Source organism: Tetrahymena thermophila (assembly GCF_000189635.1).
Source record: "Tetrahymena thermophila SB210 genomic scaffold scf_8254564, whole genome shotgun sequence".
NCBI lineage: Eukaryota > Ciliophora > Oligohymenophorea > Hymenostomatida > Tetrahymenidae > Tetrahymena > Tetrahymena thermophila.
In genome coordinates this window covers 440,619-468,260 of record NW_002476335.1, presented here as the reverse complement: position 1 = coordinate 468,260, position 27,642 = coordinate 440,619, and the positions used below count along the sequence as shown (strand labels likewise).

Below are 27,642 nucleotides of genomic sequence, written 5' to 3'. Positions count from 1 at the left end.
AATTTGTTTAGCTAAATTCATTAAAGTTTTAATGACATTTAATATGCTGATTAAAATAATAAAATTTTAATTTTTTTAAATCAAGCTAGGCAAATATTTGAACAGAAATAGTAACACTGTGAATTTCTACAAATCAATATTTTAAATGGGTTTGCTTCAGCTCAAAAAAAAAAATTATATGAAAATAGTATATCAAATAAAAAACCACAATGCGCAATTAAAAAAAATTATTTATAAACTTATTAATGATTAGATAAATAAGAAAGTAAAAGTAAAAAAGAATCTAAATAATATATAAAATTGCCATAAAAAAGCTTATTTTTTGAATAAATAAACATAAATTTAACAAAAAAGGCACTTGAATATTTAGATATTCTAGGAAAGAATAACAAGTAATAAATAAATTTAAATAGGATATGGGTTGTTTGTTTGGTAGAGGTAAAAAGTTAAAAGATGGTATTGATTAAATAGCAGATAATAGTAATGGAGTTAAAAGAAAAATAGTTATGATAGGACTTGATGGAGCAGGGAAAACCTCAATCTTAAATTAGTTAAAAGTCAAAAAATTTATGGAAACTGTTCCAACAATTGGATTAAATATTGAAACAATATAATATAAGAATTTAGAATTCCTGGTTTTTGATGTAGGAGGTAAGGTCAGGTCTTTGTGGAGTCACTATTACGATAATTTAGATGCAATAATTTTTGTAGTAGATTCAACTGATAAAGAAAGACTATGGCAAGTTAAGGATGAATTCCGTAAATTAAGTTCAGAACTGAGTTTCTAAAATGCAGTTGTATTGGCTCTGTTTAATAAATAAGATCTTCCTGAGTGTGTTGAATTTAAAGCCCTTGTGGAAGAAACTGGAGTAGACAATATGAATGAAAACGATATTATAATCTAAAAATGTTCTGCAAAGACAGGAGATGGACTTATGGATGGAATGGAAAAATTAGTCAGCTACTTTTTAAATAATGATAAAAATAGTTCAAATAAATAAAATTAATTATCTAAAAATGGATAAACAAAATCTGCCCTAGTGAGCTGACTGACTGTGGGAATCTAGTTTATATATTATTCTATTTAACTGAATCTATTCCTAAGTAAATAATATTTTTAACTCAAGTCTAGTAAATCAATGAATCAATCTTTTTTACTTAGAGCGTGTGCATACTTAAAATATTTTTTTAATTAGTAGTAAGAATTTTGATCAGTATAAAATAGAATTAATAAGATAATTTATCCAACGAAAAGTTAAAATAATTACAAGCTTTGCTTCATATACTTCCTTTAAAATTAAGAAATGTAATATTAAAATAATTACTAATTAATAAAAAACAAACTCTAATTTGCTTAATCTAATTTGATTTAAATAAATTCTATGTAAAATATATAAATTCATACTATGTCATAGATTATCATTCAACTAATAAGTTTCTAATAAAAACATATTAAAGAATTCAGATATAATTTGTTGAATATTTACAGTTTATTGAATAGCTTTATCTTTTTTGATAAACAATATTATTTTATTCATAATATTGAAGAAAATTAATTTTTTTAATTAGTATATGTATATTAAATATACTCATCCCAATAGTAAAAGTTTTAAGTTAAAAAAATTTTATAACTTCAAATAATCCCTTTCAAAAAAAAATGCTTATTTTAAAAGATGCATACTTATTTTTAATATCATATATATAATTTTTATGGTTTATTTTAATTTTTGTGTGATAAGTCAAATTTAACTTTTGGATTAAGCTATTTTATCAATTTGTATAAGAGTTGAATTATTTATCCAAAGTATCTTGAGATTCAATAAATTAATTAAATGTATTTACCACAAAAATTTTAATAAAAATGATTGCCTTTATTTATAAAAAAATTAAATTCTAAATACATATTTATAGATAAATACTATAATATCTAATTATATAATATATTCATAGCTGCCGCATAAATCATATTAAAGCTTGTTAAGGTTGTTAATATTAGTTTGGTTAAGGAGGATAATTATTCATTGGAGGAGGAGGTTAATAGTATACTTATCCTTAAGCAGGTTATCCAGGATATTGATTATAGCCTACTGGTTAAACAGGTACACCTTAGATAGGTGGTTGTTAACTGGGCCTTAACTAATCTTATTGCTATTACAATAATTATTGTTGTAATTTTAATTGCATTAGTCTTTATTACTCTCTTCTTCTTCTTTTAATAACACCTAAAACAATAGCAACTATGATCAATATGACGCTAACAACAATTATAGTAATAAACCACCATGAAGAGTAAACATTTTAGCAACATTCAGTTGTAGAGCAGCAGTAATAACCTGAAGGGCAATAGTAATTATAACTATAAGAACTGCCGCAATATGTATCGCAATAGGCAAAAGAAATGAATATTGAAAGTAAAAGTATTAATTTAGACATATTCTTATTATTTCAATTGTTTATTTTTATCAACTTTTAATTAGGAAGATTAAATAAATAATAATCATAATAAGAGGAAGTAGTAAATTTACTCTTTTTAAAAGTTTTTGAATTAAGATCAATATGGATATTTTATTTTTGCCAAATTTTTAATTTATAATAATTGACTGTATGATCAGGAAGTTTTAAAACCACAATCTACAAAAAAAAAAAGCTTTAGTTAGAATTTTTTTAAATTTATAAAATATAAAAAAAGTTAAGTAAATAAATTAAGGTGTTTTTTATAAAGATAAGAAATAACTAAATTAGGCTTGCTTTATGATATTTAGTGAAAGTATTAAATTATTTAAGTAAACAAAATTGGCTTACTTACTTTTTAAGGCTAACAATACTTGTTTTTATTTTCTCTTTAATTTAATCTTAAATTGATAATTGTAAAATAAATAACTTATAATTATTTTTATATAAATTGAAATAGATAAATTATTATTAGTAAGTTTAAAAGCTATTTAAGTACTATATAAGAAAAGATATATTTATAAAAATTTGTTTATTTGTTTGAGTTATAAAAATAATCATTGTTAAATTAAAAATTATTTTTTATCTTCCTAAAATTTTTGCTCATTTTATCGATTGATTATATTGATTATGGAAACTAAATCTAATAAATTAATTAATTTTAGTAGGATTCAATAGACTTTGTAAAAAAAAATGTATATATGAATCACAGAAAAGTTTTATTTTGCTTTTTAAATAGCTTCTAAATATATTTTTTTTATTTTTATAGAATTTGGTAAATATTGACATTTATTTGCATACAGTACATCCTCTTATATTAAGGTCCAATTATATAACCAAAAATTTTTTTATTATTATTTAGTTTAAAAATTGGCAACTTAGGAGGACAAAATATGATGGGAATCATGTCAATTTATGAGGATTTAATGTATAGAAAAAATTGAAATTAAGATGATGAAAAATAATTTTAATAAAAAATAAGTAAATTGATAAATTGTTATTATTTTCGATATAAAATGTTAGAATTAATAAAATTATCATATATAACAAAAAACAAAAAGAGAATATTAGTTTATTTTTACTTAAATTAAAAAAATTTCAAACTTTTAAGCAATATTTTATACATTTGTTTTTTTAATTTATTTTTTTACTTGTGTTTTAATTAAAAAAAGCAATTCCAATCACTAAGAAAATTCTTTGTATTTTGTTAAGAATTTCTTAAGTTTAGGATCTATTACTGCTTTGCAATATCCGTAGTTTTAATTCAAGTTGTAGAAATTCTAATGATCTTTTTCTGCTTCATAGAACTTAGTTAATGGAACAACCTCTGTTACTACTGGATTTGGATATAACTTAGAGTTATTGATTTCAGATATTATTTGATGAGCTATATTCTTTTATTCTTCATCACTGTAAAGAATAATTGATCTATATTATGTTCCAGAATCAGCACCCTAACGATTTTTAGTAGTTGGATCATGGACATTCATAAATATTCTTAAAATATTATCATAAGAAATAACACTTGGATTGTATTGTAATTGAATCACTTCAGCATGATTAGTATTTCCAGCACAAATTTATTTGTATGTAGGGTTATCAACATTACCACCAGCATAACCAGATTTTACATCAGAGACTCCTATGACTCTTCTAAAAACAGCTTCAGTGCACCAGAAGCATCCTCCTCCTATAGTAGCTATTTTATGAGCTTACATCTATTTACTTTCTACTTTCTTGCTTTACCTTTTAATTATTTGAGAATTCGATTATTTTTTAATTAATTAAATTATTTATAAAGTTTATTTTTAGGTGTATTTTAACATGATATCTTGATGTAGAACCTTATTTATTCTATTCTCTAAGATTCTATTTTACAAAACAACTTATATTCTTTAAGAAAAGTTAGAGAAATTTTTCTGAGATTAAGTGATCTACAATAATTGATAGTTTTCTACAACAAACAAAGTTGTAACATATAATTTATCTATACTGAAAAACGTTTGGCAAATGGAGAATAGATAGAAAATAATCAAATACAATACTATATACAAAAATGTTGCAAAATACATTATCATCTCAATATTAATATGAAATTTTCTTTTAAATACTTTATTTGAAGATTAAAAAGAAGATATATCTCAAATTATTTTAATAAACAGAATATAAAGAATTTAAATTAAATATTATTAATTATATCAAATAATATTTTTAATATAAATATTTAAGAAATTTGAAATATATAAAATTTAATAAACTCAAAATAACTAAAGAGACATCAATATTTATGATAATAAAAAATATTGATTCAAAAAATTAGTTAATTTTAAATTAAAAAAATAAGAAATGCTAAATTTTAATTTAAAATTTCTTTTAAATTTTGCTAATAGATTTTATTACTTTAAAAAATCATTTTTATTAATAAAGAGTGTTAATACAGCCATTACCAAGATAAATTTTTTCAATTATATTTTATTTAATTAAAAAAAATTTTTATTCCTAAAAATAATAATTATGAGATTGATATCAATTTTGTTCCAATTATTTAGAGCGGGGTAGATTTTTCTAATAATTGCTATTTGTTGGATTTATTTTTTTAGTACTAAATAGATATTTATTTCAATAATAAATATTTTTTTTAATAAAATTAAACTGGGTTGATTTGAGGATAAATTTTATTAGCTATAAGTTTTAAATGAATTTTAAAGTATGCAAATAGTTGATGAATAAGGGATACTTACACTAATTTAACTCTCAATTTATTTTTTTTTAAATTTAATTTTAAAATTAATATTTATCTAAATAATTTATTGTATCTAAAATGAAATCTAAAGAATCTATTAAATTATATTTTATAATAAAAGAAATAACGATTTAATTGAAATATTTAATTTTATACATTTGTAACTCGAATAAGTTAAAGATGGAAATTTAATTAAAATACATAGAGTTTTTATTAAGTAAATGAAGAATTTAATTAAAGGAGTTTGGTAATAATACAATTTTTATTCAAAAAAAAAATATGTATTTGATGTGGTTATAAACAGAAGATTATTTTGTCAAACTAAAAAATTGATATGGGTTGATTAGATTTTTTTGATATAATTTATTAATTAATTAAAAACTCAAAAATATTTATATACTTATCAAACAAACAAACAAAAACAAGAAAATATAAATATATAAGTAAGTGCGCTTTTTATTCATAATAAAGTAGACAAAATGATTTGTATAGATAAAAAATAATTTGATGATTAAGGTCCTATTCCTATGAAGCTAGTAGCTGTTGGAGATGGTGCTGTAGGAAAAACTTGTATATTACATAGGTAAATAAACAAAAATGCTTAAAAAAAGCATTTAATTTCTTAAAAATATATTTGACATCTTTAAGGTGATATAAATAAAAAATAGATACATGAATGATACATATTCAGAGGAGCATATTCCTACTATTTTCGAAAATTCTTTTATGATGGTAAAAATAGATAAAAAGACAGTTTAGCTAGGTATATGGTAATAATTTGATAAAAATTCCAAGATTAGTTTATTAAGATCAACTTATATCTAAATTGTATAATAGGGATACTGCAGGTCAAGAAGAGTATAATAGATTAAGACCACTAAGCTACAGTAATACAGATATATTCCTAATTGTTTTTTCAGTGGTAGATCCTGAGTCTTTCGATAACGCCCTTAAAAAAGTAAATATTTATATATATTAATTTGTTGTATAAAGATATTTTAACTTTGTATGACAATCTTGAAAACATTAGATAAAATTCATACTTACTAATTTTTCAAATAATATTAGTGGTACCCTGAGTTGTAGCAAGTACAACCTAAATCTCTTAAAGTATTTGTAGGAAATAAAATAGATTTATTAGAATCAGAGCAAAGTAAAAAAAAGAGTTAAAAAAATGCCCCTGTAAATTCTTAGTAGGTAATAAATAGTTAGACTAAATTAATTAGATTTATAATTTAAAAAAGATTACAATCTTTTTATAATTTTATGCCCTGATCAAAAAATTTATTAGAATTTTAATATCTTCAAATATTCATATTGTTAGGTTTATTTTTTAATTAATTAATTAATTAATTATAAACAAAGGTAAAGTAAATTGTCAATGAACTAGGCTGTGAGTACTTCGAGTGCTCAGCTAAATCAAATTAAGGGATTAAAGAATTGTTTTTATAATCAATTTAAGATGGTATGAATTGCAAATAGAAAAATTAAAAACCAAGAAAACATTAACGTTGTACTTTAATTTGAATTAACCCTTTTAAGAACATTTTAAAATTAAAAGAACAATTTTATATTATTGATTAATAATCCTGTACATAAACTGAATTGCCCTCTATTAAGTAAAATAAAAAATTAGTCTAAAAATCTCCATTTCTCAAATTTATTAAAAAAAATACTGCTAGCCATATAAACCTAAAAAATCTAAATGTATTCGTTAAATATTTATTATTTTAATTATATGTTTTTAATTATATTTTTAAGGATTCAAACTAAGTCTTCTTTCAAATTTAATTTATATTAAGCAAAAAAATCGCTAAACTTTATTAGAATTAAAAATACAAAATCATATTCAAAGTTTTTAATACTTACTTACATACAAAAATGAATAAAAATAATTTATATTTTATTTTATTGTTATTAAATGAAATTATTTTCTATGATTAAAATTTTTTATTTAAAAATAAGCTGAAACATGTTGTTAAAAAAATTCTTTTAATATCTGTTAAGTAGAAAAGGAGAATCCTATTTGTTAAATAAAATTTTAATTCTAAGTAGTTTATTAAAAAGATTTGTGATAAATTTATGTAAAAAGATTTTAAAATTAAATTTAAAATTATTCACTTCACTGCAAGTTGTATAAAATTTAAAAAGAAAAATATGAGAATAATTCTAACAAGTTTAGATAATTATTTATTTTGTAAGCTCTAAATTTACCATCAATTTTAATAACCAAAGAAAAAAATAAATAAATGTAAATTTGTTTCTTTAGTTTGAAAAAAATAAGAAAGATTGTAAAAATAAATGATAGATATAAACGATTTAGCAAATTCTAAGTATTTACTAATTAATAATTTATTTAGGCTTACAATTAACTAATTAATTTTTAGGTAAAATCAATTAATTACAACAGATAAAGATTGAATTAATAATTAGAATCTTAAAAGTACAATATTAACTATAGTAAAGGAAAGATTATTAATAAATTATTAAAAGGTGTAGATAAATCAATCTGTTATTCTTGACATTCATATTAGATTTTTACTTAATTTCGAATTTCAATTTAGAAAAATTATTCTAAAGTATTAGTGATGAATAATATCTAATCACAGGGCAGCGAATTTTAAGAGGGTTCATAAAATAATATGAATAGTAGCACATCTAGAAATAATAAAATTATAGTGTAATCAAGTGATATAAACATATCTAATACCTGCTCAAACAGTATAAGTAAATAAAACTCAGTAAACAACAACATTTAAGTTAATAATTAGTCAAATGGTTAATAACTCAATTATTTATCTTCGAACTCTAATAATTAGTCATAATAGCAACCTCATTCGCCTGTATCGAATAAAAATCCTTTAAATTACACACGACGCAACTTCTTGAAATACCAGTAACAGTATCTTGAATCTAATAATATTTCAATACCTAGCACATCAAACATTCCAACTAACAAATCACCAACAAATGGTGCAAGTGCAGGCTCTGTAATTTAAAATATACATAGTCTACAATAATAATAGGCATAGCAAAATTAGCAGCAAAATTAAGTAAAGTAGAGTGCAAATCATATTTAAAATTTAATGCAAATTTATACTCCATTAAGTAGTAAAGCAATTAAAAGGAGACTTGTTGCTCCTAATCACTCCTCACTAAATAGAAGGACCTATACAGAAAGTGAGGAAATTCCTATTTCTTCAGCAGCCGCTATGTACACTCAACAAGAAAATATACTTAGCACATCAGTTGGAAATAATAATAATACAAAATAATCCAACAGTAATAATTTGAATACATCAATAAATCCTAACAATTCCTAATCCTCGAGTAATGGAAATGGTTTGTTTTGCTTTACTAACAAAAGAGGATCCACGAATACAAGAAAACCTTTTCTTTAGCTCTCAAATTAGTAAGCTAATAGCTTTATACAGTCTTAAAGTTCAAATAATAACAGCTATGTTCAAAACAGCTGTTAAGGTAATAATTTTAATGGGAATGGAATTAATAGTAGTTAAGCAAATAATAATAACTTGCATCAAAATGCTTAGCACAATAAGAGTTATGACAGACATAATAACCATGATAGATCATTTGATTTACCTCAAATTTAAACACCTTCAAGTTAGATTGAAAAAAAAAACTTTTAAATTGGAATCCTATCTTAACAATCTGCTTCATCTTAGGCTCAAAATGCTTTGTAAATTTAACAACCTATTAAATAGTTGCAATAAAATAATTATCATGCTCATATTCCCACTCCTTAAAATAACAACTAAATTTTAGTATAATCAGGCAACTAAGAGCAAAATAACAGATTACATATTAACAATGGAAATCAAAACGAATCAAATATCTCACCTATCCACACACCTTATGGTAAAATTATCATTTTTTTTGTATTTAAAAGAATCATAATAAAATAAAATAGGCTAGTAATTAATCAACCGTGTCAATATTACAAGAATGAAAACAATTAATGATAGAAAGAGCGATAATATTGAGTATGATGATGAAGAACCTACATTCAGCAGTATTTAAAATTAAAATGATTATACTGATTAAAGTAGTCCTTAAATATAAAAGAATTAATAATTTCTCACCATTTAACAATAGTCTTAACAGAAAAGCATTACTTATTAGTAAAACAATAACTAATTTTAGAATTAAAATGGGAATATGCAAAACGGAGTTAATAATATTTAAACAAAAAATTAAAAAATTAATTAATATTTAAATACTCCTAATGTATAAACTCCTAGTTAAAATAATACAAAAAAGTATGTGTTTTAGCAAAATAGGCCAAGCTAAAATTATTCATCAAATGCAAGGTCGATTAGAGAGAGTTCATTTGCATCTAGAGCTAGTTCTCCTTTTTAAAAAACTACAAATATCAAAACTAGGACAAAAATAAAAATTTAAAACAATAATTATGTGAAGAAAGTTCCTAATATAATTACTACTTCAACTCCTCCAAGATAAAACTCAGTTCTTTAAACTGAAAACTCAATATAAAATAACATAAATAATAGTATTAATTAACAATATAGCAATATTTAAAAGAATTAGAATTAAGTTTATATAAACTAGAATAACAATTAAAATGCTCTAGCTAATTATGGGTCATTGAATAATAAAAATTTACAAATTTAAACAATTCCTGATAGCTTGGATGAAATTGCTTTAAATTTTTAAATAGCCTCAAGAAAAAACCGCAATTAATCTGTCAGAAACAATCCTGCATACTACTATAATCGTGGTGAGAAATTAATAACAATACAGAATGACTATGAAGATATAAGTTCCTAAGCCAGGTATAGTAACGTCTAATCAAGCTAAGGAAACCATTAAAATAATCTTTAATCTCAGTTTTCTTAATCTCCGTAAAAAATAGAGAAAAAAAATTTATTTCCTCAATCATCTAAGCATTCTACTAACTAGCAGCTATTCGAAAAAAGCATTATTGTACAGAGAGAGAAGCAAGAATTAATATAAAAAGAGTAGCTAGTTAGATAAAAATTTATTTAGTAGCAATTATAGAAAAGAAGTTAGAATGGCTAAGATAACTAGAATCTTTAGATTAATAAGATTTCCAATTTATAAACCAAAGAAGAAAGATAAAAATATTAGAAATCAATCCTTTCAGGAAACTCTGAAAGCCCTTAAGGAAGCTAAGAAAATACATATAATAACTAAGAAAGTTTTTTACTAGATCACAAACACTCAAAAAATTTTGAAAAAGATATAATTACTAATGAAAATATTAGCATAGTAGCTGAGAAACTACCAAAGTTTAAGTTAGATAAAAGACCTTCACGTCTAGGAGAGCAAGAAACTATATAAGAGAGAGAACCTTCTATTCCTAAAAGATTACAAAATGAAGGATATTTAAATTAATAAATATAAAATCGCTAAGCTGAAAAAAAGGAAGATAAATAATAAGATAAAGTAAGCATTCTTAAATAAGAAACATCATCTTAAAACAGTTAGTAAAATAATAATGATAAATAAAATAATTCAAAACAAAAATGGGATTTATCAGAAGAAGAATATAATAACTTTGGTGATAGATTTCCCAAAACTCTTATAAAAAAGAAGCTTCTTGGAAGGTATTCCTTATTTAATTTTTTACAAAAAATATTTATTCAAATTTTAAATATCTTAGGGGTGGCTTTGCACTTGTATGGTTAGGTGAAGATAAGTAAACTAAAGAAAACTATGCAGTTAAGTAGATTCTAAGTAGTAATGCTCACTAGACTCACATAAAGGAAATATGGTTTGGCTCTTTCTTTTTCAAAAATGGTGTAGCCAAAGAAAAATACTAAATGTATAGGGGTAAAAAATTAAAAAATAAACGACTGAATCAATTATTTATATATTTGTTATTTAATAATTAATTACTTTAGGTGTCAATAATTTATCTAAAATGATGAATTATGAAATTAAATAAGTTGATACCTGGATTTACTATGAGCTCTGTGGCGAATCTCTTGGAAGTAGTCTATATGAATTGAAGGGAGAAGGATACAGAGGTGAAGAGAGAGTATATAGAGTAAATATTTTAATTTTAATATACTTTAATTAAAATTATTTATTTACACATAATAGGTACATTACAAAAAACTTTATTAGAGCATCAAAAGGGATCTTAGGTAGTTTAAAAAGTTAATTTTTGAACTTGCACATGCTTTGTGGCTACTATCTGATTAAAGAATTGTTCATTCAGATTTAAAAACAGAAAATATACTAGTAAAAACAAAAGATAATGGAGGCTTCACAGAGATAGAGTAGGTAAAGCTGATAGATTACGGAAGTAGCTTTACATTTGGTAACTTAAAACATTTTTCTATGGCTACTCCTGAATATATGGCTCCCGAAATATTAAATTTTATTCTTTACCAGAATTAACTTAGACACATTCCTTATTTGCTTGAATATTTAAAGAACTATTAAAAGACTTACGTTATTGATATTTGGAGTTTAGGGTGTGTAATGATGGAAATAATCAGTGGTATTCCTTTATGGATGAGCTTAAAAACTATAGTTAAGCACAAGGGATAAGAGTTAATTCGTCATGGCTTATTTGCTGCTAAAGGCAGAGTTTTTGAAAATATTATCGAAAAATAGATTGAAGTTGTAAAAAGCATAGACACTTATATTGATGAGCATAATTATAGTGGAGTTGTAGTTGATCAAGATTTAAGATATTTAGTCAAAAAAATGCTTGTTTTAGATCCATCTAAAAGAATATCTCCAAAAGAGGTGTGTTAATTTCTCCATAAAAGCGTTTTAAATACCGATTTTGTAGATATAACACCAAATATTGAAGATATCACTAATTAACAAACAAACAAAAACACCTAGAGTACAGTAGCATCTAATAAAAAGGAGGATTCAGGTAAAACTGAATTAATCTCCATATAAAATACTAATGAATAAGTAAAGCTTGACATGTGTTCTTGATTTTTTGGATATACTTTTATACACAATACAATAAGAGCTAAAAATAATAAATTTTTCTATAAGAAATAAATAAATAAATAAATAAACAACTAACAAACTAATTTTTACTAATTTTTATACTTTAAAATTAAGATAATTAAATATTTTTAGAGTATTAATTTAAATATATAATATCTTTATAATGTAAAAAAACATAATTATAATAAAATTATTACAATTCAATTACTCAAAAATTTAAAAGTATTTATTTAAATTAGAGAAAAATCTAGAATCAGAGTGTAAGATTCGAGTTAATATTATAAGCGACATCATTTCTGATTAAAATTTTTATTTAAGTTTTAATTAAATAAATATCTTTTCTATCAGATAGCTAATGATCAAAAAATTTATTGCAAGCTTAAAGTATTTTTCAAGTCACTCTATTACTCCAAGTGAGTTAAAACCAGGTGATCATATTTATGTATGGAGAAACGTTAGACACTTACTTATGTACTAACACCATGGAGTTTATATAGGAAACGGTAGATGTATTCATTTTACAACTAGAGCAGACGCATTAGCGTATGATAATGTTGATAACTAATAATAAATCGAAAAAGATCAATAATTATAAGATTTAAATAGCGAATAATTTAATAAAAATGTTAACAATTAATCTAATAAAAAAGATTTAGAAAACTAAAATAATTAGCCGTAAATTATTGAGAATACCCTTTAATATGACAAAAAAAGTAAAAACTTTCATGTAGTAAACTAAAATAATGTAGAATTGGAGAGTAAATAAAAAAAAGTAACATTTTGGGACAGGATTAATCCATAATCAAATATAAATAAAGCAGTAATAATGGAAACTTCTTTAGATTATTTTTTATACGGAGGAAAATTAAAAAGAGCTAGATATAACTGTAGCATTTTTGAATACATGCTCAAATCTGCAGGGACATGCTATCGTTAACCAAGGCTAGAAGGATAAGTTACAGTAGAAAAAGCAAAAAAATACATATGCCCAATAAATGCAAAAGGATAAAAAGAAATATACAGTCTAAAAAGTAATAATTGTGAGCACTTAGTCCTAGAATGGACAACTGGAGTGCGTAAAAGCTATTAATTGGAAAGATTATTGAGGAGATCAATTTACTACATGCTATTCTTCTTTCCAATTTATAAAATAAATGATCACTTTTTTATAAATATTTTTGATAATTATATCAAAGTATCTGTTTTTTATGAAACCTTATTAAGTAATTGGGTCTATGTTGCAACATTTTTATTATGAAATAATAAAAAGAAGTAAGTTAATTAATATTAAATTAAAGCATTTAGTAAACTTTTAAATTTGAAATTATTTTTTACAAAATATTTTAAATAAAATTTTAATCTAAATTGAGGCTTTTATTTTGAATATTTTTAAAAAATTTCTTTAGTTTTTAAAGCAAGTTATTATTAAATTTTCTTTCTTTGCATCAGAGTTCTAGTTTTTATTACAATTAAATACAGTTAATAATTTAAAAATTTTATTTTTTTTAAATAGGTCTACTTTAAGTTTTTTAATTTACTTAAATTAATTTACTGGAAAAAATCCATTTAATTTTGACATAATATTCTAATTTTTAAAATTTTGAATTTTATTGAAGGTAAAGTATTTTATGTGCCTTTATTTATTAATTAATTTATTTATTTAGATAACTGTTGATTTTAAAAAGAAGAAATAGAAATTCATATTATATTTGTCTATTTTTAGTAAATAATTTTAAAATGTATCATATTCATTGACTTCTTTTTGATTTTAAATTTTAGATAAATTAAATTTAATAATAAAATCTCATTAATCGACTTTATAAATAGTTTTATGTTAAAATTAAGTAATATCAAAAATCTGAATAATATTAATAATTTAGTAATTAAAAATATTATTTTACAAGATAAAAATTATCTTATTATTTGAGAAGATGGGATTGTTGAGTGTTTTAAAATTCATAAAAATGCTTTTTTAATTATATTTTACTTATAGTTTATCTTAGAATATTTGATAAAAACAGTATATTTTTTAGAAAATAACTCAAAAATACGAATAAATAAATAATATTTATTAAAAATAAAAAAACTCTCCAATAATATCAATAAATTACATTTATAAAAATAGAAAATAGATTCTTATTAAGTTATAAAGAGATGTTTGACTTGTTTTTAGTTCGTATTGAGAATTCAAAGTAAATAAAGTGTTAAAAAATTTAAACCCTAAAAATTAGTAAGTGTAAGCTGTTTGAATGGCAATCTAATTTTATTAATTAAATATGAATTTCAATTTCTGTGGTGATTATAATATTAATATTTTCTGAATTATAGTAAGAATACTTTAATTATCAAAAATATAATTTATATTTTAGAAGTTTTTAATGGTGATTTACATAAATAACTCAATAAAATTGAAGATTTTAATTTTAATAAATAACCAATAATCAAGGATTTATCAAATCCTAAGTATTTACATAAAAAAAGATTGGATATTTTGTTTTCTTCAAATTTGATCTTCATTAGATATCAAAAAAGTTTATATTTATTAAACAAAAAATAGTAAAATAAAGTATACTTATTACTTGCCTTACAACATCAATCATTTAAACAATTAATTTATTTTTTTCTAATATTAAACAATCTAAAAAATAAGTATATCATTTAAAAATAATAATTTTACTCAGTTTAGAATTATCTTGAAGAAAATATACTCCTCTCATTTCTTATTTACCAGAGCTACACGCATTTTTTATAATGGAAAAAAACTAAATTGACCAAAGTAACGATGTAATATAGCCAATTTTAGATACTGAGGTATATTTGAAATAAAAAATAGGCTAATGATATCTTTAAATATTTTTTGAAAATTAAATAAAGCTGATTTGTAGACTCTTAAAGAAATCATCTCATACTAGAACGGAAGTTGATATTGAGCTTCTTTCATCATAGCTTAAGAATATTAAGTTTTTTGATTAATATAATAATGATCATGATTATGACATAATAAAAGAGTGCTGCAAATATCTTTAAATAGAAACCTTTGAATAAAATGAAAAAGTATTTGAAATAGGTAAATCTTTCTTACTTTTTGTTTAAGATAAAAATTATAAGATCATATAAATAAGAGCATTTTTGCTAAAATTTTAAAAATAAATTTAGGCAGCTTTGGAGAAAAGTTCTATATCATTATATAAGGAAAAGTTGGAATTAACATTAAATTGACTAAATAGGATGTTGATTTAAAACAAGTCAAAGAATTAAAAGCAGGAGAATCTTTTGGTGAAATTGCACTCATTTATAAAAGGCCTCGTCTTGCTACAATTAAGTGTCTTGAAAATTGTATCTTTGGTGTTTTATCTCAAAAAAGCTATTAAAACACTCTTTAGTCAAAAGAGTTAAATAAAATGTTAAAAGAGATGTCTATATTATATAAGATGGCCTTGTTTAGCTCTTGGACTTAAAATAAATTAAGAGATCTATATTTAAATTCTATGTGGTTAAATTATAAGAAAGGAGATTTGGTTTATGATCTAGGAGATTCAGCTGATAGTATGTTTGTAATTTAGGAAGGAGAGTTTGTCGTAATTTTTTTAAAATATTATTTTAAATATTTTTTAAACATTTTATTTTTAAACTGATATTTTTAATGAAATAAGGTTTACACTAAATCGAATTTTGAAAAACTTGTTGGAGAAGATGAACATTAAGATGAATTCATTTAATTCAAACGTAAAATTAAGGCTAAAGAGAATAGCAAAATATAATAATATTTAAAGGTAAAATATTTTTTTTTAATGATTTTAGAATAAAACTAATTTTGTTTGGTTTAGGTAAGAATTTTATGTTAAGGAGAATATTTTGGTGAAGAGGAAATTTTAAATGAATCAAAGAGATCTTATAAAATCATATGCAACTCTTTTGAAGGAAAAGTTTTAATGATTAAAAAGGCTCATTTCCTTAATCATGTTTTTTAAGATGAGGTTTCCAAACAGTATATTCTAAACAGATTGAAAGAAAAAAATTTTTAAATAGAGGAAAGAATTATGAGTATGAAAAACTCTTTAAAAGATTACAAGTAGTTTCTTTATTAGGATGTGAGTTTAGCTTAGTAGCAAATACTCCAAAAGAGTAAGACTCAATTAATAAAATATGATCCTTTGGATACTCATCAAATTATTGATAAATTAATAATCTCAAAGAAAAATAAAAATATATAAGATGAAAAAAATTCTGTAAGAGGAGCTTCAACTTCACCACTTAAAGCTTAAAGAACATTACCTGCTATTTAATCAATATCATCGTTTACATAGTTAGATGCACTTGAGCCTTCTAGTCCTTTAAAATCTCAAACAAATATACAAAGACAAAGTACAGTTTTAACAGGGGATTATTTTTCAAATTGTTCTCCAACTCACAAACAATAGAAAGTTAAATTTTAAGTATCTCAGTAAGTTGGAAATATTTCTCCTCCAAAATTATCAGAAATGACACAATCTACAAACAGAAATTATGAAATGTATTTGATAGAATCACCTGTAAGAATCCATCTTAGTCCATCTAAAAACCCAAATAAATAAATGAAATAGCTGAATTTCAATTTAAATGAAAATAACCTTTCAATTAACAATAAAATATAATCGATGGTTAACATTTAAGATGAAACAATAACTTAGAATACATGGCAAAGAAATATTTTGAAGCCTAAATCCATGGTTATTTAAGATCAAGATCTTGAAGAATCGCCTTGTCATAATAAAAATTTATTAATTAAAAATAACATTGCTGCATGCTAATAAAATTAAAATTCATAATAGATCACTTCTAGAACAAACGTGAGCATAGCCTAGCATTATTCATAGAGTAATTTTAATTTTTTTATAAATATGAATTAAGTTTTGAAATTAAGAAAATATTTTTATTTAAATATAGATAACAAATAAAATGAAGAATCTAAAGACAAATATCAAAATAATTTTTATGAAAAAAGCTAAGTGAAACTAAATGATAGAATTCCACTAGAAAATAAAAATGAAAATGATACTGAAAAGAGTGATAATAAATTATACACATAAAAAGAAGCATCACTAAGGTCTCATCCCTTATAAAACTCTTAACTATTAGATATAAAAGATTATGATAGTAATCCTTTAAAAGATAGAAAAATTTAAAGTACCTCACCAATAAAAAATAAGGTAGGACAAATCAATTCTCTGGAAGCTAGTTAAAAAGAAAAGGTTAAACTAAAGATTTAGCTTAAGCCTGGTTTTGCTAGTGTTGACTCAACTCCAATCGAGAGCCCTTTTAAATTAAATTTTGTAAGATAATAAAAAATTTAGAGTAATTTGGGAACAATTATTCCTCAATCAACTTGCTAAAATTTTACATAAGCAACTCAAGATGTAAATTAGAACCTTTTATAATAAAAGTAGAAAACTCTTCTATCTCGAAAAACTGTAAATTCTAATTTTAAATCAACTCCTATGTAAATTGATACAGGATTTAACATATTTTCTGCATTAGATTAAGATGAGCAAAATCACTTGAATAGACAAATTATTTAAAAAATAAATCACTAATAAGAGCTAATAAATTTAAAAAATCACTAAAAGACCTATATGAGGTAATGGAGACAAAGAAGTAATACTAGCAATACTTAGAACAAATTATTTCATTCGTTAAATTAGAATTCATAAAATAACTAAAGTAATGATAATTCTAAATTGTAAAATTAAACATTATTATTAGCCTAATAAAATTAAAATGATATGCATACAGAAAGTAAGGTAGAAACAAGTAATAAAAGTACTAAAAATTTTATTCAAATATTAGAAAACTTGAATTATGATTTAAAAAATAATGGTGAATTTAGTCCTTATCTTAAAAAGAAAATAAAAAGTATTGTGAAAAATAAAAATTAGGCAGATGCAGCAATAGTAGGCCTGAGCTAAGATATTTTAAAAAACAACATTGTTTAACTTCAATCAGCAGATTAAAAAAATAATAATCAAGTAGAATAAAATATTGTCACTTAACTACCAACTCGTTCTCAATCTATGCTTAGCATACAAACTGAAAATAAAAACAGTATTTTACTGAATGAAGTTTGTTCAACTAAAAAAGCTGGTTTTTTAGCCTCAAAAAGGCCCTTATTATAATAAAGTCCTAACAAACAAGAATCAGATTAATTCAAAAGCTTAGTTGAAACTTTAGACTAAAGATCAAAAACAAGAACATCTTTTTAAAAATTAAATTTGTAATCTGTGTCTAACTTAAAAACAATATAACAAATTAACCTTATAAACGAAAGTAATAGCGAATAAAATGCTTTAAAAGGTATCCCACAAAATAAGCAAAAGATTTTAAAGAATTTAATTTCTAAATAACAAGTTTAAATATATTTCTAGAAGTAACTTGAAATGTTTAATAAAGCGAATTTATATCATAATAATTAAGCAGTTACTTAAAGTCAAAACCATATTCCAGAAGAGTTTTAATAAAAGCAAAAAATAAATAAAGAGATTTTCTAGCAAAAATTAAAAACTGAAGATGACAGAAAAAGAAAAACTGTTTGTTCATATTTTGACTCTAAAAGTAAAAATAAAATAAATGAATTTGATACTGAACCATTCACAAACAATTAAAAATAAAACATACCTTAAATTTTAAAAATAGAATCTCTTTCTCCCAAAAAAACAGCTCAAAATTCAGAAAGATTGTTAAAATCAGGTAACCATATATAATTCCCCTCTTTTTCAACTTAATTCTCAATTAATGGAAATGGATCTAATCAAAAATTGTAAGAAAGCTAAATCTCAATAAAAATATCTCAAACATCTTCACCTAAACACAGCAAATATCAATCTTAACCTACTACTATGCAAAACATAATTTGAAGCAAAACACTATAGCTCAAATAATAACTTAAATTATTTATAATATACTTCTAAATATCTTTAAATCTTCTATTGTTAATTAAAATTACACTAATTAATTAAATAATTGATATGCTTAATTTATATTTTAATAAATTTAATATTTGAAATGTTTAATTTATATTTTAATAAATTAAATATCAGTATCAATCATTTTATGCTTTCTTTTTACCTTTTGTAAATCTATTTGTTTATTAAAATCTCAAAAATTCAAAAATTATTAAAAAAATATATTTTTAAAGCAAAATATTTATGAACAAACTAGAATAAATTTATCGCAAATTGTTAGGCTAGCTCAACAAGCTTGATAGTTAACATTAATTTGCAATAGTAGGAAGTATACTAATATTTGCATACTTATTTTAAAAGTTGAAAAAGCATAGAAGAAGAAATAACATTTAATACAAATAATTTAGATAAATGGCAAATCAACTCCATAATAAGGATAAACAAAAACGAGATGGAATTCTATGGTTCTTTAATCTATTTTTGTTTACATTTTTTTTAACTCTATTTAGCTATATTTTCATATATGCGGCTCATGAATTTTAGATTAAAGTCTTAACTACATTCTTCAGTGTAATTAAACTTAAGTATGATGTTCTTCAATTTTATTTAAAAATTGGACTTGCTGCTTAGAGTTTAATTTGCTTGATTTTATATAAAATTGTGAATCATTATAGTAAAAAAGTTGAAAATCAAGGAATAATGACTGATTCTAAGGTACAAGAAGAAAGAGATAGGCTAATCAAAGAATAAAATAAGAAAGAAACAGATATCAACACAGAAATTGATTTATAAAATTCTATTTCAAAGAAAAAAAATGAGTGAGCTTTTTAGATAAATAGATAAAATTATCAAAATTAAATATTTAAATAAATAATGCTCTTAACACAATTTTAAATCTTTAATAAGATAATTTTTTATTTTAAATAAAGAAAATCTAAATATAAAATAATTGTACAAATTCATAGCTTTTTATGGTTTCTATTCCTTAATTACATTTTCTAACCTTTTGTGGTTTGTTAATTTGCATAGAATTATTTTTAACAACAATAATTTATTAAGATAATTACAGTTGAAAAATATCTCACTAATAGTTAATTAATATGTATTTTATATCACAAAATAATAAATAAATAGTTTAATTCTTTATTACACAAGTAAACATTAATAAAAGTATTAATATCAGAAATATTTAGAATATTATCAAAAATTGTAATTATAAAATATTTATTTTATTTTAGATTTTAATCTTAATTTAGCTTAAAATGAACTTCTATTTTTATCTTGTGGATATTATTTATTTTAATTATTATTTTAAACTTAAAAGTATTTATCAAAGTTACTGTGTTTTTTTGAAATAATTTGGAGGCACTTCAGAATCTTCTCCTTTCCTCACTTTTTTAGTCCCTTCAAATAAAACATGACGAAAAGTAAGACTCACACGCCTATATGTTTCATTTTTAATTATAGTTTATTATGTGATTGGATTATAGATTTCTTTCATTTTAGTAACTCCATGCTCCCATTTATACCTAGAATCTGAAGTGAGCACATAAAGACTTCTAGGTTCTAAATATAATTATACTTTATTTTCCTTATTTTCTACTTCTCTTAATGCAAGGTAGCTAGGATTATGAAGACTTAATCCTGCTATAATTGGCCCAAAAGCTTCTATATTTTCAACATGACAGCCTAATTTATCTTTATTGTCATATTCATTTACAAGACATTAATTAGGTGGATATGAAACATCGAATACTTCATCGTTTATTAATCTTTAAATTAACCAGTCAAAGACTGAAAGATCTAGAGCTTTTTCGCTTTCTGAAGATTCTGGTTAAATTTCAGATAAATTATGTCTTGTATGATAATAAACAACTCCATAGTGCTATTATCTTCTTCTTATGTTTACTAACCATTAATTACTGTCTACTGTATTAGAAAGAATTTCAGCTTCCTTTTCATTAACATAATTAGGAAAATACATTAAACCATTAATTTGCTAAGGTTTTGAGTTCACATGAAATATTATATCCTTTTCATTGCATAATCTTTTAGCTATTTAGCTAAATCTATAAACTAGTTTAAATGTAAACATGGTTGAATTTGTAATTTCTACTGATAAAATTAAGCCTTAAAATAATAATTTTTGAGATTAATATGTGATTTTGAAAATATTTAAATTTCTAGAAATATCATCATAGCTTTAAAAATATAAATAAAAATAATTTCTACATATATAAAACTATATTCTACTTTAAGCTATAGAAAGCATTAATTTTAATTAATTTAAACAAATAACTTATGACATGTTAGCTTTAAATTTAAGTTTTATTAAGAAAAAGGTAGTAAAAATAATTAAATATCAACCTAAAAAGTATTTCTTTTTTTAGTTTAAATAAAATCAATTTAATTTAATTTGAAAAAAAAATTTTAATTTAAAATTTGAAAAAAAATAAAATTATAATTTTAATTCAGCATGAATTTTAATTAATTTAAATAAATAATTTATGACATTTCAGCTTTAAATTAAAGTTTTATTAAGAAAAAGGTAGTAAAAATAATTAAACATCAACCTAAAAAGTATTTTTTTTTTTAGTTTAAATAAAATCAATTTAATTTAATTTGAAAAAAAAATTTATAAATTAAAAATTTGATAAAAAAATAAAATTATAATTTTAATTTTTTGGTATATTTAATTTTAATTAATATTTGCTTTAAATAGATGTAGATTGCTTTACTTAGTAACATAAAAACATTGGAATCATTTAAATAAAATATAAGATTTTGTTTCTCTTATAAAAAGTTAAACATTTTTAGAAATAAATTTACTTAATAAAAATTATTTTAAATAAAGCAATTTTTATTAAAAATAATATTAATTGACAAAAGTAAGTGAATAATTAAATAAATTTAAATCCCTTTTGTGGAGGATATTAATTACTTTTTGATGCCAGCTTTTTTTTAAAAAATTATATGAGTGTGATAAGTAAATTCAAAAAAGCATTGGTAAAACAAATTTAATATTATTTATATTATTCAAACAAACTACTTTGATTTTTTAAAATTAATATAATTAGCAATATAAGTAAATTAATTATATGTATTCAAATAATAGCTCAAGATTTTAATCTGAAAATAACAGTGGTGGAGATGAAGGGTCAAATATGACCTTTGCTCATAATAAAAAGGGAGGACCTACTTTAGAATCTGTAGAAAGCCCAAGGTTTAATGATGATAAAATTAGACTAAGCACTAAGTCTTCTCAGTAGAATAATTCAAAAAATTAAAGCGCTCTTATGGGTCAATATTCAAATGACTCCTCACTTATGAATTCACAAATAGCAAATAACAGTAATTATGAATTTACTCAGAGCAAAGGATATTAGTAAGGAAACAGCTTAACTGAAAGTTTGTAAAGATATAAAAATATGATGAATTAGATCTAGCAAAAAGACAATACAATTTAAAGTGAAAAGTTTGACATATTATCAGACTAAAAAGTAGGTATAAAACCAAGCACTTACATAGAAAGAAAAACAGAGTCAACTAATATTCCTTTAACAACTGCAGGCAGTAATTTTAATATGAGTGGTTCACAAAACAGTTCAATTTAATCAACACAAAAAAAATTAAAACAATCGAATTTGCAATATGGAACAAATCGCTTAGAAGATATAGAAGATATTGAAAATTATGATAGCAGCAATAATGAAGAAAGTGGAGTTGCAGATTAATTAAGAAAGCTGAGAGAAAAGGATTATTTTGAAGACACTGAAAGTGAATAGTCTTTTGATAGAGAACTTAATACGCGCTTAAAAATGATAGAAGTAAAAAAGAAGCTTATGAATACTAGTGTTAGCTCAAGTAATTTCAATAGTGCTGTTTAACAAAATAATCTAAATTAACATGCCTCTGTAAATAGCAGTATCAACAGTTCTTAGGCATTTAATCAGTTGGAATCATCTAATTCTAAACTAAACGTACATTAGGGAACAAATAAAACAGCTGGATTGATAATTGGTGGAAAGAAGAATTAAAATATTTTACAAAATAATTCTTTATATAATGAATTAATAGAAAAAAAAAGTCCTTAAATTCAAGAAAGCAGCAATTATTAAAATAATAAAATGGCAAAAATTTGGGAAAATCATCTTAATTAGTTTTTAGATTCTTCGAATGGTGGGTAAAAGCAGCTTAACATGAGTGGAAACTCTCTTTAAAACCAGTAAAATAACTACTAAATATAATAGGACTTTGCTTAACCCTAATAAAATAATACAAGTATTGATGAACATAATATTTCTAATTAATCTTCTATGCTTCGAGCATCAAGACTGGATTAATCAGAGTAACTTGTTAACAACAACTAGTAATCTGTATTAGGAATAAATTCACGCTTTTAAAACAGTACTCTATAGAGCAGATACTCTTTTATAGAAAATGATTAATCTCGAAACTAACCCAACAAGAGTTTGGATAATAGTGATAAAAAGAATATATCAAGAACCATCTACAATAGTAGCAGAAATAACAATAATATGATTTTGGTTGGTAGATTTATAGGCTCCGGATAGAATAGTTAGCATATTGCTCCTTTACCTATTCATAATAAATCTAATAGCAATATTAATATTAGTAATGTTCTTACAGATAATATAACTGATAGAAAAACTGATAATGCAATAAATATCAACTAAAAGAACTCATTCATTTAAGAAAAAAATGTTATTAATAAGAGTAATTTCTTAGATGATCAGAGCATAATTCATCAAAAAGGATAATCTATAGGGGCATATTAGCTCAATGAAAATAATGAAATTTCATAAATATCTGCTTTAGACCATATTTAGAATGTAGAGGAACATGAGTATTAGGATTAACAAGGTCACATGAACAACTTTTAATACTAATATTAAGATCAAAATTTTCAACATTAAAATTAAACAAGCCCTGTTTAAAATTAAGAAGAGTTAACTGAATACTCTTAAAGTGCGATATCCAACAGTGAAATTAAGCTTAATGCTTAGCAATAAAATAATTTATTCGCAAAAAAGAATAATTTTAATTAAAGTAAAAACAACAGATAAAATACATCATCTCATTAAAATTCTCACCAATAAAACCTAAATCAATAATAAGTAAATGTATAAAATTTAAAATATAATTTAGATAACTTAAATAATAAGCAAGTTTACAATTAAGAATAAGACAATCAAGTTTAAAAATTTGTAACACTTTCTCAAGATTTTGATGAGCAAAGCCTCTACATATAAAAATAAAACGAAGTACAAATTTAATAAAATCAATAAGAATAAATGTTAGCAGGATAAAAATTACAAAGAAACTTATTCCAATAAGACTCGATCATAGATAATTCTCAAGACGAAAATAATTAATTGCCAAACTCAAAAGAGAGATAATTTACTTCTAAATTTGAAACGAAATCTAATAATGAAAGTTTTGTGAGCAATAATAGCTACTAGTAGAATTAATATTACTTATATGATAATTAAAAAACACTATAGAGTGCAGAATAAGCTGCAAAGAGTTCTACTACAGGACTAACATATTCTTAAAAATAACAAAGCATATCATCAATGTAATCTCCTCCTAATTTAAATAATTATAACTTTAGAGATTAATAACACTTTGAACACGAAATATAGAGAGAAAAATTTATAGAGCAAATAGAGGAAGTTATAAGCAACTAGGAAACAAAGCAATTTTTAATCAAGCACTTTGCTTAAAACTACAATTCTTTTGATAACAGTATTTATTTTGTACACTTCCTTGACTTAATAGCAAGTGAGTTTGGAGACATAGTTAAATTTGATGAAGATATAGATAAGATCTAGTTTGAAGAAATCCTTTAAACAAAGTTAACAACAAATGACGAAGAAAAGATATCATTAAATGCTTTGTAAATTTTCACAAAAGATGGTGGATTGAGAGAAAGAATCACAAGCATAGCTTAATCAATAAAAAATGATTCAAAATAAAGAGAAAAGGATAACATTAATAGGAAAATATTCTAAGAAATTAATAGTTTAAGCAAAATTTTAGAATAAAAAAGCAAAGAGCTTGCAAAAAAAGAAAAGTCATTGATTGAACGTGAGCAGAATCTAAAGTAAAAAGAATAAGATTTTAAGAGTATATTGAAAGGAGAATACGATGTAATGATTTTCAGTTTAGATGAAGCAGTCAAAGAGAGAAGTATTGAAGTCAACAAAAAAATTATTTAATTAGAAAGAAATCTCAAAAATAAAATGAAAATCATAGAAACCAAATCAAAAGAAATTAAGTAGATTACATCTAACTCTTCTGCAAATGCAGACAAGTTTAAATCAAAATTAGCTGCTTAAGAAAAACAAGCTGAATTCTTAAAAATTAAAACCTAAGATTTAGAAAAGAAATATGTTATAGAACAAGAAAAAAATGCAACTCTTTAGTCGAAATATGACAATCTCTTAAAGAAGCATAAAGATTTAGAAAAATATATAAAAGAACTACAAGGTAATATGTAATAATTAAATAATCTTAGATAATAACGAGTCAGTCACAGTCCTGATGCTAACGCTCCTCTTTCATACTCAGAATCAGGGTATTATTTATTTATTTTTTAATATATTTTTATCTGAATTGCAGTTTATAGTTTTTTAATTATTTTAAAAAATATTATAGAATTGAATCATAGTTCAGATAATCAGAAGGAACAAATAAGAGAAATGCTTCTTCTAACGTTGGCCAGAACGCTGATATGCCTTCTCCTATTAAAATTGATTCAATGGATGAAGATGAGCTTAAAATGGGAGAAATAACTATAAATGAAATAAACTAAGCTCTTCATAATGGAATTAATTAATGGAATAACACGGATTTAAAGGGAAGCCAAAATACTGGATTAATAGTAGGTAAGAAGAAAATAGGAGGAAGTTCCACTACAGCTCAATCTACTACAGGTACAGCTTTGAAGAAAAAGAGTCCAATAGGTCCTATGGGAGCTAGTACAACAACAGATGAAGAAGTAAAAGTATTGATGAGTGTAGTTTAAATAATAATGAATAACATTAAGACTACTCTTCCACTGATTATAAATATGAATAATAAAGGCTAAAATGATTCTATTCATCAATTAAGTGAGAGTTGCATAGATTTAAGTATTGCTGCTGCTAAAAACTCTTAAATCGATGTTGGTGAATTTCTTTATCCATGTTTTAATAATCTTGTTAGTAATCTTGTTGAAATTATTCCTTCTCTTTTAGTAAAATAATGCAGCCCCAAGCATCTTTATGGGATAGTTGATCTCATGTTTAGAGCTATTAGCTTCAAATTTAGATATACACAATATTAAAAATAAAATAAAAAACCAATGCAAAATTCTATTCTTTCAGAAGAAATACTTGAAAGTACAAGGAATATTATTAAATCTCACTAAGACCACATTAATGAAATTATGATGAATCCAAAAAAACCTACAGAGTTAACTTTTATCCCACAAACAGCATTTTGGAAGAGAAAGATAAAAGTGATTCCTAAAAAATCGACAACTGGAGAAAAGAATAACACTGCATTATCTAGATTAAGTGGATAAACTTCAAGTGTTAGCTTCTAATTATTCTCTAATGAAGATGTCTAAAAAGAGATGCTCTAAGTATTTAAATAATATATGGATCATTCAGAGCTTTTGTTAAAAAGAAAAGTGCCTAATTCAAGCTAAGAGTAACAAGGAAAAGCTCAAAATAATTAAGGTTTAGCAATGGTATTTGATTTTACTGAAAACTCTGCTGCTAATGAAAAGAGCAATGCTGGGTCAAAAAGTCTATAATTTGAAAATTAAAAATATACACTAATGACAAGAATAGATTTGTAAATTATGACTTTAATACTTTAAGTTATAAGCAAAGAAAGCATAAATGCTATATAATCAATATTGATCGACATCAGTAATGAAAATGAGAATTTAAATGACTTTTTACGTAGCTACATAATTAATATAGGATTTGTAGAGATACTTGTCTGGCGCATGATTTAAAGCAAAGATGATGCTTTGCTCATAGAACTAAGCACAAATTTAATGTGGAGTATGTGTACGAATGGGTCTCACTACAATCAATTTATTTAAGACATTAGTGAAGATAATGTTATTTCAAAACTTATAGTAATATTCGAAAAGTATTCAAATAATTATAATATTTGCGAAAAACTCTCTGTGATTATTTAGAGAATATCCTATCATAACAGTAACTTAAAAGAAAGGCTTACATCTAAATAAATATAAATATTTAAAAATAAGCTTGTTGAAGCTGAATATTCTAAAGAAGATGGTGAATTCTTAGTTGCAAATCTTCGTACTATTTTGCAAAATTTAGAATGAACCAATAATAAATTAATTGATTAAAATAAAAATTTGTAAATTTTACATTTATTTTGTTAATATCATATTATCAAATTTAAAATTAACAAAAACTATCAATCTTTATTTAATAAAATTTATTTCTTATAAAATATGAAATTTCTTGACAGAAGGAG

The 27,642-nt window shown here is 22.9% G+C and overlaps 9 protein-coding genes across 9 annotated transcripts; 6 read left to right on the top strand and 3 right to left on the bottom strand. All coding sequences in view use genetic code 6, as the record gives it.

Moving 5' to 3' along the window:
• Nucleotides 1–416: 416 nt before the first annotated feature.
• Nucleotides 417–1,049, top strand: TTHERM_00219070 (ADP-ribosylation factor(Arf)/Arf-like (Arl) small GTPase family protein; the record flags this gene model as incomplete). The annotated part of the gene is made up of 1 exon (XM_001020579.2): nucleotides 417–1,049. One exon carries the CDS (start codon nucleotides 417–419, stop codon nucleotides 1,047–1,049), a length of 633 nt encoding a protein of 210 aa, XP_001020579.2.
• Nucleotides 1,050–1,816: 767 nt separating this feature from the next.
• Nucleotides 1,817–2,308, bottom strand: TTHERM_000219069 (hypothetical protein; the record flags this gene model as incomplete). The annotated part of the gene is made up of 1 exon (XM_012798739.1): nucleotides 1,817–2,308. The coding sequence occupies one exon, from the start codon at nucleotides 2,306–2,308 to the stop codon at nucleotides 1,817–1,819; it is 492 nt and encodes a 163-aa protein (XP_012654193.1).
• Nucleotides 2,309–3,458: 1,150 nt separating this feature from the next.
• Nucleotides 3,459–4,426, bottom strand: TTHERM_00219050 (peptide methionine sulfoxide reductase msrA). The gene has a single exon (XM_001020577.3). The coding sequence runs from the start codon at nucleotides 4,275–4,277 to the stop codon at nucleotides 3,633–3,635; it is 645 nt and encodes a 214-aa protein (XP_001020577.2). The 5' UTR covers nucleotides 4,278–4,426; the 3' UTR covers nucleotides 3,459–3,632.
• Nucleotides 4,427–5,673: 1,247 nt separating this feature from the next.
• On the top strand, nucleotides 5,674–6,721 carry TTHERM_00219040 (Ras-related C3 botulinum toxin substrate 1 (Rho family, small GTP-binding Rac1)-like protein; the record flags this gene model as incomplete). The annotated part of the gene is made up of 5 exons (XM_001020576.2): nucleotides 5,674–5,777; nucleotides 5,863–5,964; nucleotides 6,032–6,152; nucleotides 6,263–6,391; nucleotides 6,560–6,721. The coding sequence occupies 5 exons, from the start codon at nucleotides 5,674–5,676 to the stop codon at nucleotides 6,719–6,721; spliced, it is 618 nt and encodes a 205-aa protein (XP_001020576.2).
• Nucleotides 6,722–7,782: 1,061 nt separating this feature from the next.
• TTHERM_00219030 (Serine/Threonine kinase domain protein) lies at nucleotides 7,783–12,157 on the top strand (the record flags this gene model as incomplete). The annotated part of the gene is made up of 5 exons (XM_001020575.2): nucleotides 7,783–9,073; nucleotides 9,126–10,803; nucleotides 10,860–11,029; nucleotides 11,101–11,246; nucleotides 11,303–12,157. 5 exons carry the CDS (start codon nucleotides 7,783–7,785, stop codon nucleotides 12,155–12,157), a joined length of 4,140 nt encoding a protein of 1,379 aa, XP_001020575.2.
• Nucleotides 12,158–12,530: 373 nt separating this feature from the next.
• Nucleotides 12,531–13,433, top strand: TTHERM_000219029 (lecithin retinol acyltransferase; the record flags this gene model as incomplete). The annotated part of the gene is made up of 1 exon (XM_012798738.1): nucleotides 12,531–13,433. The coding sequence occupies one exon, from the start codon at nucleotides 12,531–12,533 to the stop codon at nucleotides 13,431–13,433; it is 903 nt and encodes a 300-aa protein (XP_012654192.1).
• A 1,493-nt stretch (nucleotides 13,434–14,926) lies between these two features.
• TTHERM_00219020 (cyclic nucleotide-binding domain protein) lies at nucleotides 14,927–19,065 on the top strand (the record flags this gene model as incomplete). The annotated part of the gene is made up of 6 exons (XM_001020574.2): nucleotides 14,927–14,986; nucleotides 15,050–15,242; nucleotides 15,332–15,753; nucleotides 15,829–15,948; nucleotides 16,003–17,032; nucleotides 17,102–19,065. 6 exons carry the CDS (start codon nucleotides 14,927–14,929, stop codon nucleotides 19,063–19,065), a joined length of 3,789 nt encoding a protein of 1,262 aa, XP_001020574.2.
• A 1,378-nt stretch (nucleotides 19,066–20,443) lies between these two features.
• Nucleotides 20,444–21,208, bottom strand: TTHERM_00219000 (2OG-Fe(II) oxygenase family oxidoreductase; the record flags this gene model as incomplete). Its single annotated transcript, XM_001020572.1, has 1 exon — nucleotides 20,444–21,208. The coding sequence occupies one exon, from the start codon at nucleotides 21,206–21,208 to the stop codon at nucleotides 20,444–20,446; it is 765 nt and encodes a 254-aa protein (XP_001020572.1).
• A 1,003-nt stretch (nucleotides 21,209–22,211) lies between these two features.
• Nucleotides 22,212–27,487, top strand: TTHERM_00218990 (endo-1,4-beta-xylanase xylA, putative; the record flags this gene model as incomplete). The annotated part of the gene is made up of 2 exons (XM_001020571.2): nucleotides 22,212–25,714; nucleotides 25,795–27,487. 2 exons carry the CDS (start codon nucleotides 22,212–22,214, stop codon nucleotides 27,485–27,487), a joined length of 5,196 nt encoding a protein of 1,731 aa, XP_001020571.2.
• Nucleotides 27,488–27,642: the final 155 nt, after the last annotated feature.